At 49.2% G+C, this 11328-nt stretch overlaps 1 protein-coding gene across 4 annotated transcripts; it reads right to left on the bottom strand.

Annotated features, from left to right (window-relative positions):
* Nucleotides 1-137: 137 nt before the first annotated feature.
* Nucleotides 138-11278, bottom strand: MTHFR (methylenetetrahydrofolate reductase). Of its 4 annotated transcripts, XM_052793770.1 has the most exons (13): nt 11167-11260; nt 10525-10750; nt 8240-8491; nt 6897-7135; nt 6472-6582; nt 6100-6293; nt 5384-5634; nt 4488-4622; nt 3996-4176; nt 3419-3601; nt 1874-1975; nt 1504-1623; nt 138-1006 (listed from the first exon to the last, which is right to left on the bottom strand). In XM_052793770.1, exons 2-13 carry the CDS (start codon nt 10542-10544, stop codon nt 809-811), a joined length of 1986 nt encoding a protein of 661 aa, XP_052649730.1. In that variant the 5' UTR covers nt 10545-10750; nt 11167-11260; the 3' UTR covers nt 138-808. The 4 variants fall into 4 exon arrangements, with proteins under 4 accessions (XP_052649730.1, XP_052649731.1, XP_052649729.1 ...); XM_052793771.1 differs by lacking the exon at nt 10525-10750 and having other exon boundaries at nt 11167-11278; XM_052793769.1 differs by lacking the exon at nt 11167-11260 and having other exon boundaries at nt 10525-11135.
* Nucleotides 11279-11328: the final 50 nt, after the last annotated feature.

An 11328-nucleotide genomic window follows, 5' to 3' on the forward strand; every position in this document is an offset into this window, starting at 1 on the left:
ATGTGTTGAAAGGGAAGGCAGAACTGCCTCATAAACAATTGGTTTTCTTAAAATTTTCCCTTGTGCCAGGCTGATTAGTTTGCAAACAACATGAGTCTTTGCTACTTACAAGAGTATGGCCTAGTACAAGAGACAAGTTGTATTTGTGTATTATATTGTATTTAATCTAAGAAATAGTGCAATTCCTATTCAGTCTCATCCAGAAGTGAGATTCACATATTTGTATTAAAAAGAAAACAGGAAATACAATAAAAGGAGAAAAGTTAGGGAGAAAATTTGAACCTTCTTCTGGAGTAAGTGCAAAAGAGCCTGATATGATCAGTTATGAAGAAATACATCTTAGGAGTGCAACGTAAAAGCCACTTGAGCTTCTTTTCCAGGTTGGTAACTGCTGAAATAGCATAGGCACTGCTGACAGGAGTGTTTGTTTCTGCCCCCAAGGCAGCATTTCTGGCATGAGAAAGTTACCAGAATCCCACTGAGTTTTATCACATTGATGCACAAGAGTTCTCCTGTTACTGTAATCAACATAGCCATGATTAGCACCTCTTCATCCTGCAGAGCTGGCCTTCAAGCTCAGTCTAGAGCCTCAGCTCACAGATTCAGGTAGTTCTGGCTATTGTTCAACAAGAAGTGATCAGGGAGCCTTTGTGTTGGGGATAGAACAGCATGTAGTGGAGGCAGATCAGAGAGCTAGCCTAGTCACTGGATTTAGGAGTGTGTGGTCCACCATCAGCACAGGAGCTGCTTTTTCTCTCTCCGCAGTCAATGGACGGAAGGAGGAAGTAAGGGAGTTGAAGAGGAATTTTTACTGCTGAGTCTGAGAGTTCAACAGCTCAAAAGTATCATCCACAACCTGCCAGAGGCAGTTTTCAAGTGGGAAGTCATTGTCAACCAGGTTGACCAAGTAGTAGTTGTCATGGATGTACTGGATGATCATGCGAGATGGTGACTCCTCTTCATAGAGCTTGGCCCATTGCTCGATCCACAGTGCAAAGGCCTCATCCTGCCAAGGAAAAAAAAAGTGTTGGCAATGGTGTAATGCACATGTTAGAGAGCTACATTTTCACATTACTTCAGTTACCACAACCAGTGTTACACATGCCTCGCCAGCCTTCTCAGTAAAAACTGCAAGGAGCCTCATGCTTTCCAGTCAGTGGGAAGTGCCCAGAGCTAGAGACACGTTTGCAATAAAATGGCTCAATACTGCCCCTGTGCGTGTAAGAGGGGAGGGAGAGCTACTGCCCAGAACTGTGGGGCCCAGTACAGTGAGAGTGGTAGCTGCTAAGCCTCCCGTTACTGGGCTCTTGGTGTCCGAGAAGAGCTCTTGCCGGAGCAAAGTTCTCCTTACACTGAGGGAGCAGGAAGAGCAATATCTGGACCTCTGCAAGCTAATATCACAACAGTACTCGATTGTGAGAAGTGTCACAGACTAAAAACAAACCAGACACTTTGAACTTCCAGGGCATCACAGCAATGTATCCAGCAGGAGGGAGGACTCACCTTCCAGGAGAGGAAGCTTACAGGATCCACTACAGTGGGCTGGATGATCTCTCTGCCTGGGAAGATGCCCCAGGTGACAGCATTGGGTTGCAGATCTGGAGCATTGGTGATATTCTGGCCCTGCCAAAGGAAGGAAAAACCTTTCTGAAACAGCTGCTGGAGGAGGGATTGAGTGAGTTGGAACAAGTGCCTTTAGTCTCTCCTTGTTAAGAGATCAGGCAGCTGCTACACATCACAGCTGACTTGCTTCACTTTCCCTTCCCTTCATCAGCCTTCACATCACACTTTCTTCATAGTGATATCCGAATCTTTGATATTTGCCTCTTTCCCAAGGTGGTGAAAGGAAAGTTTCCTGTAAACAACAGCCTACCTTGACATTGACAATGTGGTAGTTCACTCGCAATTCATACTTCTTCAGCACTTTGAGCAGTGCTGTGACGATCTCACTGGAGGTGAAGAACTCTAGGTATGCCTACAGGGAGGGATAGGGAAGGGCAAAGAAAATAAGAAGAGCCTTTACTCATGGTAGGGCTGGGACACATACAGGCAACCAAGAGAACAGCTGTACAGTCTGGGCTGCTTGGAAACCAGGCAGCTTAAGACTTTTATGTCCATTCCCAGAAAGGTGTACTACAGAGGATGCTTGAGCAAAGGGCAGAGCAAATCAGTAAGAGAGCTGGGGGGGGGGGGAGGGGGGGGGGGGGGAGGAAACTGGGGAGAGCAGAGATAACGGCCCAGGAACAAGCAGCTCAGGAAAGCCACAATCTTCCTGGTTTTCACCCACATAAAGAGGCAGGCTGGAATAAGCTCCAGAGAGTGTAACCACAACTGCTGTGCCTGGGAAGCAGTCTGTGCCAGACGGAGTGCTTAGAAGATGCCTTGAGCTTGACCTCTGTTCTACATGGTACCCTATGAACAGCAGTGTCCTGCCAAGGCAGCCCAGTCTGGTGGGTGCAGAAGTCAGGGGTCTCAGCTGGGCTCTCCCAAGCACCCTACCATTCCCTGTCCTCATCTTCTGTTCACAATTCTCCCTGTGTGCTTATACAACCTAATTCTGTACTTGCTCCGTGCTTGGCTGCTCCCAACAACGGCTTCCCCTCCTCTCATTTCCTGGCTATTGTGTGAGATGACGGATTTCCCCTCACCTCGGGGGAATTTTTTTCCTTTGAAAACATAACTGCATTTGCCATCTGCTGGTCTCATGGCTTTAGGGGTTTGGATCCCTTTTGAACAAGGCTGCTTTGTTTCCTAGTATGAGCCACTTGCTTCACATTTACCTTGATGGGAGATTGCCATCACAGCCATTAGTGGCAAGGCTATAGGGCCTGAAAATGCATGACAGTAGGAGGCAGGCATGGGAGATAAGGCTGCTTGCAGGCTAGAGAAGGAACCTTGCAGCTGTCTGAACAGCACAGTGGTAGTGCTGTGGGGTGGGGGCAATTCATGGAGAACTCTGCCTTAGAGAAGGACAGATAGGGAAATTTTTAAATGCCCAGTTACTACCACAAGGAGCTGGACGGTAGAGATACTACTTCATTGATTCCTATCTTATGAAAAACCTGGGTGCTTCCCACATCACTGAATGGGATCAAATGCAGTGGGCAGGCAGGTGTTTGTACCTAAAACTTCATAGCCCTGCTCTAGAAAGAAATTACCAAGAATTACTTGCTGAGGGTAAAAACAAGAAACTCTATAGATGTCTTGACGTGGGGGAAAACAGCTATGAAGTAAGCCATAGAGAGGACACAGTCTGTCTCTTAAGACACCAAAGGAGCTTTGCCTCATCTTAGCAAGAAGGCATTAAGATAAGGAGCAGGCAGAAGGATTATCTGGCTGAAAGCCTAGGACCTCCCTTCCTAACAGAGACTAAACTGGGTCATAACTCTTTGCTGCCTAACCCAGAGTAGTGCAGTACCTTTTGGAAGACATAACCCCCACTGGGCCCCCAGCCTACAATGGGGTCTGTGGATGGTTTGCCATTGATGTTTGGCTGGGAGTTGATGGTCAGGATTCCTCGTCTGTTAACCTTCTCCAGCTGCTCCTTCAGAAGGTTGGTTTCAGTGGCAAGAGGGTCATCATTCCAAGGCATACACGTAACCTACCATGAGGAGAAAGGATGGCTCACAATGGATATAACAACCCTTTTGTTACCATCTAGATGTTGAACAAAGTCAGAAGTGCCCTACTGGTCTCAAACACACCTACTTCGGGACAGAATTCCCAGGTTTGGTTCAAGGGGCAGGATATCCTCAACTCTTAAGAATGACTGCTGAAGTCTATCAGTACTGGTCCTGTCATACTGTAGCAGCTTTCCTTTTATGTTAAGCCCTAGCTCTGGCTGTTGGATTTCCTTCAGCTGCTATCTCAGGACGTCCTTTTGGATAGGGAAGTGCCAATTCTTGTTTAGAAGAACAATGTGGGACCAGGAGCAAGAGGAAATATGCACTATTGTCTGTGGCACACTGACCATCCCTTCCGGAGCCATCACTCACCTTGTGCCCATTCTTGTTGGGTTCTCCGGTGATATAACACGTGAACACCTCAAAGACGCTTTCCTCACCAGTCAGCTCTTCTCCCCACATCTTCAGAAGCTCCTCCCGGGGAGACTTGCTCTTCAGGTAGAAGAGGTAATAGTCCTTCAGTTCCCCAAAGGCTGGAGAGGAGGAGTTACCCCTGTAAGGGGACCAGACACAGGATTAACAGGCCACTGAGGAAGATGAGCTGATTTGGTGATGCAGGAAGACAGCCACCCAGGAAGAGAAGTATCCAACAAAATCCACCTAGAGACCAAAAGCCTCAACATCTTGGTGCCGTTCTCCTCACTTCATTCAAATCCAAGCAACTGGGGACCACTTTATTAAGAAGCCACCTGTTCTGTCAAGCCCAAAGCGTGCCCAGGTCACCCACTAATGACAGACATCAACTGTGGAGCAGGCTTTCATACCACATTTCTACCTCACTGCCACTGCAGGCTGACAGCTTACCATCGGCCATTGGGGAAATCATCCCATTCTTGAGTTCGATAGATGTAACTCTTTGGCCTAGAGGCCCAGAAGATTGGCCGAACATCTTCAACTCTTCTCTTGGGGTGAGCGCTGACTGCCCAGGGCAGAGGCCGCCTGCATGGGAGGAGCAGATGTTAACACAGTTCCTCTGCAGACTTTCCACTAGAGGCCAGAAGCCCTTCCCTGGGAGAACTTTGCCTCTGGGGAGAGCAAGTAACAGGGGCTGAGAAGAGTACTATTTGTCAAGAAGTAGGACAGAAAACTCTTCTTCCTTTATGGAAAATCTTCTCCCACCCAGTTCCCTCACAGGATGCTCAGCAGATGTCTATTAAATGGTTAAGTACAGGACTGACAACTGAAATTGGATGAAGTAAGGGAAAAGCAGTGTGTGAAGCTATTTTTAACATGAAGAAAATACAGCTATCCATTTTCCTTTGCTCCTCTTGTCTATGCCGAAGCCTGTGGACTCAGAGAAAAGTCCACATGCCCTTTATCAGCTGTAGAGAACCCTAGAAATCCACAGCAGGAGCTTACATAGCACCTAGTCTGTAAGAGGTGTTGTGACAGACCTCAAAAAACATGTTTCTTCCAAGTGGCAGCTCTAAGAGTTCAGGTTTTTAAAGTTCCAGAACAGGCTACTTTAAAGCCATTTGACTAAAAGAAATTCCTCCTTCATCTGTCCCCTCTATTCCTCACAGCTTTTGTCAGACACCTGCAGGAAGGGTAAACTTCTAAATGCAGAAAGGTGCTAAAAAAAAACCCCAAAAACCTACCAGCAGAGGAGAGGTGCTAACCCATCCATTGCTTGAGCCTTCAGTAGATGGGATGGATGGATGTGAAAGAGGAACTAACAGAAGCCAGCATATTCCGCTCACCTGGGGTCCTCCGTCCATAGGCCCAGGCGCTTAAGGACTTCAGTAGTAGCCACTTCCCGATTGAGAGTGTAAAAATGGAGCCCATGCACCACGCCACTATCCAACAGCTCCCGGCACATGGACGCTGCCTGCTCCACCCCATAGTTCCGGATAGCTGCATCATTGTCCTTGATGGGTTCAATCACATCTTTGATTTCTTGAGGCACTTCCAACTTGGAGAGCTTCACCAGCTGGCGCAGGGAGTGGTAACCCTGGATGAGGATGCAGGGGATTTTCATTTTTCCAAGGCCCTTAACACAGGTACTTGATCTCGATTTTGTGGAGGGAGACTTAGAATTGGGGCTCCTGGATTCTACTCCTAGGCCCCATCTCTAGGATGGTAACGCAGTCCTGGTCACGTCACTTTAGGTGATTTCTTCCCATTTCTTTGCCTGAGCCCAGCATGCTGCCAGTGATGACTAACACCTTAGGACTGGTAGACCACTGTCTTTTATATCCCTTTTTGCCATATGGGCACAGAAGACCTTTTAGGCTTGTTATTACAGGACTAGGAGTTTAATTTGGCAAGCCATCTCCAGATTTATCACACGTTTAGCACTCTCACTTCCCAGAAATTTTGTGGAGGATATTTAGAGACCTCCCTCAGGTCCTGACTCACAAACACCTAACATCCTGGATCCTTATTCCCTCCCCAAACCAGTATTACTGGATTTCACCTGTATGGGGAAGATGCCAGGAATAATGGGGCAGGTGATGCCAATGGCTTGACAGTCCTTCATGAACTTGAGGAAGGTTTCTGATCGGAAGAAAAGCTGTGTAATGATGAAGTCTGCCCCAGCAAAGACTTTCTCCTTCAGGTACCTCAGGTCTGCCTCATAGCTCTCTGCTTCAGGATGACCCGTGGGGTAGCCTTTGGAGGGGGAAGGGAAAAAACAAGTGAAATCCTGGTGGTCAGGACAACATGCTAGAAATTAGAAAGTAGCCAATCTGATTGTGCTGTCGCTTACAGCCCAGGTCCACGGAGGAACTGCTGAGCTGATTTCCCTATCTCAGACCCTATCCCATACTCTGCAGTGAAAGACGTTTACCTGCCACACAGATGTCAAAGTAATCATCAAATTCATTGCGAATGTGCTTAACCAAGTCAACAGCATAGTTGAAGCCATCTACTTCTTCCTCCCATTCCTCACCAACAGGATCTGAAAAGAGAACAAATGCACAGCTCTCTCCAACTATTTGCTGGGCTCAGATCTGCTAGTGCTCTAAAAACCTCCTGCTATCAAAAGGAAGACAAGATGAAACCTCCAAGTTTGCAGTTTTACCCATGGACTGCTTTTGTCTACCCTTGAGCTGGAGGGAATGCTAACAAAGGGATCAAGAGAAATGCAGTCTCAACATTTAATTCCCACAGCAGAAGGAGCCTCTAAATCTTTATTTCTCCATTTTTACTCTGGAGTTGAACACAACAGCAATACAACCTCAGCATTACGCATCATAGGACAAAAGGATTCACCTCCACGCAATGCCATAATGTTCTTCAACCCGAGCCGCTTGGCCTTCTGCAGATGCCCTGTGATGTCATCCTTGGTCTGATTGCAGCATGTCATGTGCAGGATGGTCTCCAGGCCACAGTAGTTGACTGCAGTGTTGGCAATAATCATGGAAGAAGTTTCCTTGTCAGATCCTGGGTCCCCTGCGGGGTGCCACGTCACATCAATGAAGAGTGGACCACCTGCTCCCATGCGGTCAAACCTGTGGATTTGAGAGCTGTGTTAGCCTACTGCATAGCCAACTCCCCTCCCTTTGCCTTGGATATCTTGCTCATTGCTGGAATGCCAGCAACAGACAGACAGAGCTTGGATGACAGCAGTGGGAGAGACCAAGAAAAGTGTTGAACTAGGAGTTTAGCAAGTGGCCAACATAAATAAGGAAAGCCATCCTTTAAGGCTGTATGAGGAGGAGCTTACAATCTTTTTGAAGAAGAGGCAACTTAAATGTTTTCCGTAGAATAAACTTCCTTCCAGCATGCTCTATGAGAGTGATATGTCTTCTGATAGACAGCAATGCAAGTCCCATTCCTTTTTAGATGGGAGACTATGCTGCAACTCCCTGTTGCCAGCTTTAACTGTAGAGGCCACAAATATCAAAAGATGGATCAGATCTCTGTTGTGTTCCCAAGTGTGCCTAACAGAAGAAACAAAGGCTCCCCTAACTTGTCTCTCCTCTGCTCTGGGTTGGAACGGGCCCTTCTGTTTAAAGTAAACCTGGCACTGGCATACAGCAGTTACAAAGAGAGTTATGAAAGTCCCTCTTCTCCCCCAAGTGAGTACATGGTGGCTCCTGGGGCTCCCCATTGGGCTCCAGGATAACCTTTAGCTCTGGGGACACTTATCTCAAGAGGCTAAAACTGTAGTGCTCAGTAATAGAGGCACAAACCATAGTGGCTGGATGTTCCTGCAAATAAGTGGGAGTCTCTGTTCCAGAGACTTGGGCACACTGTCCATCAATAAATATTCTCTGCTTTTAATAGGTACTTTTCTGCTCTATTGTCGCCCAGCACTGCTTAAGCCCCAGAGCATGACAGTGGAGTTGCTCCATCTTCACAGAGCATGGGAGAGGGGAAACAGTCTGGTCCCCTCAGTAACCCCATCATGACACTTAACTCTTCAGGGCTTCCAAGGAAGACAAGTTACCTGGTGTCCATTACCCTCCTCAGCAGGAAAGCACAGCCCCATTACCTGCTTCGTCACCTGGAAGGGGAGACAGAGCATGGGGCAGAGCCTGCCTCATTAGCTATTTCCCAGCCCTCCACCAAAGACACTTAATCTCTCCCCTCTCCCACCCTGCAGCCCTCACCTGGAGATGAGATTGACAGCAGCATTGGCTGTGCGTGGTGGGAAGAACTCCAAGGAGAACCACTTGTCTCCAGACTCCTGCCGTCGACGCATCTTCTCCCGCAGTCGCTCATGACGGTCAGCATCGAGGACAGGGGTGGAGCAGCGTGAGCTGTCCTTGGAGCTCTCACTCCCACTACTGCTGCCACCATCAGACTTGGAGCTGGAACTGGCACTGCAGGTATGCTGGGTCTCATTGACCATGGTGAGCTCTCTGGAGGAGGGGAACAGAAGGAGCACGGTGGGTACAAGACAGGACACAGATCTCAGCAAGGAGCAGTTACTGCTGGGGTGGGCAGCAGATGATGAAAAGGAAGCCTATGCCAAGACCCAACATTAATCATCATCAAGGAGTCCCTCTTGCCAGCCTTGCTGTAAGCTGTAGTGGGGGATCTGGTGAAAACACAATAAAATGTGTGTTTAGATAGTGCTGACAGAAATAGCACAGCAGATGGCTTCATGCCACTTTGATGCAGCTCTTCTGTGCCTGCTGGGTCAAAGTTGGCTATCGAACGAGTCAGACCAACATCACTTTTGCCCTGACAACAACTTAGCAAGCCATGATACCCATGTGCATCAAGTGAGGGCCTCTTTGATCTTATGGCCTCGGGCTGGACATGCCAGCAGACTTTTTTTTTTTTTTTTTCCCTACAGCAGCTGCTTCTTGGACTGTATCCATCTTCAGAGTTTCCATTCTGTTTGTTCCCAAATGGCAGTGCTTCTTTACAGTGTAGGTAGGAGAGCAAGTGCTAATGGGGCAGATACACAAGAATGCACAAACTATTCCTATGTCAGAAAAAAAGTGAAGAATCCCCTCTGATCAGACCATCCCCACTAATGCCGTCCTTTATTTTGTCTTTGCTGGCATCAGACAGTTGCATTTCTAACCGTTAGCCTTCTTCCACAAGACACACCATCTCCACAGACAGCTGTCCCCTGTGCCAATACCACTGCACGCACTCAGCTCTTTCCTTTACCAGATAGGCTGTTCACACTCCTTTCCTTCACCAATTGTGGCTGCTTGGAAACAAGGTCAGCAGACGCCATCCCCTTCTCCCTGCCTTGTAACATGATCAGCTGTGCTTGCTTGGCTTCACAGAAAGGAAAACAGCACTGCAAGTCAGTGGGTCTAGGATGCCTAACTCCACTTACTTCCCCAAAGTGTTTCACCCTATGCTTTTAAAATTAGGTAGCGATTATAGATAATTAGAGAAGAGCTGCCATAAAATTTGGATCCACCTTATTTGCTTATGTGCCTGCCAAAACTTAAAATTGGCACTGGAAAGCAGCAAGCTGTCCAAGCATTATGTAATATTGGAGCCTGTTTTGGAGGAAATGGTTGCTTGAACTAGCGTGCACTCTGTCCTTATCATAAGCTCTGTGGGTTCAGGTCATCCAAGAAGACTTTGAACTAATCTTCTACTGTTTACACTGAGTTGCCAATCAAACAAAACCCTTTGGGAGAAAGTCTACTTTTACCACCTGGGGACCTCTCCAGCTGGCAGGAGATATGAGGAAGAAGCGCAGGCCTTCTGCTGCCAAGAGGAACTGGGAGTCTTAAATCTCATGTGTACCAACATAGCAGGCCATAGTAAAAATCAGCATCACAGACCTATTGACAAGTGAAGCAAAAGCAGCTGGGTGCACAGTAACAGCCCTGACCAAGCTCTCTCAAAGGACTTTGCCTGACATCCACGTGGCACTAATCTGGGAGAATTAGCCCAAAGCATATGCTGGTGATCAAGCTAGCGGCACAAAATCATGCGCAGTCAACTCCCGATATCTCACTTCTAGCAAGCACGCCACAGCACCGTAGGCAAATCAAAGGACCTCTGTTTTCCCACTTGAGATTTAACACCCATCACAAGGGAAGGGTTCGTGTATTAATGTCTCTGTAGGATGAGACTTGCTGTTGAGGAGAGGTCTTTATGTTACTGGCAATCTAGAACCACAAAGACAGGAGCAAGGCCCCACTTAAATTTTGTCTACAGGCAGCATTTGGAGCAGTTTCCTCACCATCAGATACATCACAGATTTGCTGACAGAAGCTTGCAGTTATTGCAAAGAGGAAAAAAGACTTTCTAAACAACAAAACCTGTTGCAAAATAAGACAATCTTAAACACCCGTCAACTCCGTTAGGGCAGCACTCCCGCTTCTCCGTCTCTACCATGCTGCAGAGCTCAGAGCAAACATCTGTGGCCCAGCACACCGATGCTGATCAGCACGGACGTGTGTGTTGCATTTACCTGATGCTGGTGTTGCCCATTTGCTTCGCTGTAGGGTATTTTTATTGCTTCCAGGCCGAGCTGGCACCCACACACGCAGTCTGGAGGTCTGCATCCTCCTAAGCTTAGTTTTACCACCCACGCTACACTCAGCTGCTCAGACGTACACTTCACATGGGGTGTATGCGCCTGCCGGGGACTTGTCCAGGACCTTGCTGTCCTGGGCCATGGCATCGGGCTGACAGCCCTACGGGGCAGACAAGGGGCCCGCGGTTGGATCTACCGCCTCGCCAGCGGGCCAGCTGATGGGGCAGCCACGGAAAGGCCGGTGGGAAAGAGCCGGGGGGGGGGGGAGCCCAGCGCCCCCGCAAGCTGCCGGGGGCGAAGCGGTGCCAGCAGCGCCGGCGGGGGGGTTCGTCCCTGCGCCGCAGCCGGGCTCGGGGCCAGGCAAGGGATCAAGCCGCAGCCCGATCGTTCCTTCACCTCAGCTGAACCCGCTGGGAGCAGGGCTCGGCCCGAAGCAGCCGGCGGGCAGACCGGGCCGCGGCGCAGCGGCAGCCTAGCCCGGAATGGCGGCTCGGCCTGCCGCGAGGACTCCCGAGGCGGCGGGGGCAGGGATCAGTGTCCCGTCGCGTCCCCCCCTTTCCCCGAGTCCCCGCTCACCTCCCGGCGGTGCTAGGCGCTGCGCATCGCGGGTGGCCCTATCCCGCGGCGCTTTAAGGCCGGCCGGGGCGGGGCGGGGCGGGTCACGTGGTGCCTCCGCTTTCCCTTCTCCGACATGGCGCCGTGATCTCCGCTCCTTCGCGTCGCGCCGGCGGGGGGCGG

Source organism: Harpia harpyja, chromosome 7 (genome assembly GCF_026419915.1).
Source record: "Harpia harpyja isolate bHarHar1 chromosome 7, bHarHar1 primary haplotype, whole genome shotgun sequence".
Taxonomy (NCBI): domain Eukaryota; kingdom Metazoa; phylum Chordata; class Aves; order Accipitriformes; family Accipitridae; genus Harpia; species Harpia harpyja.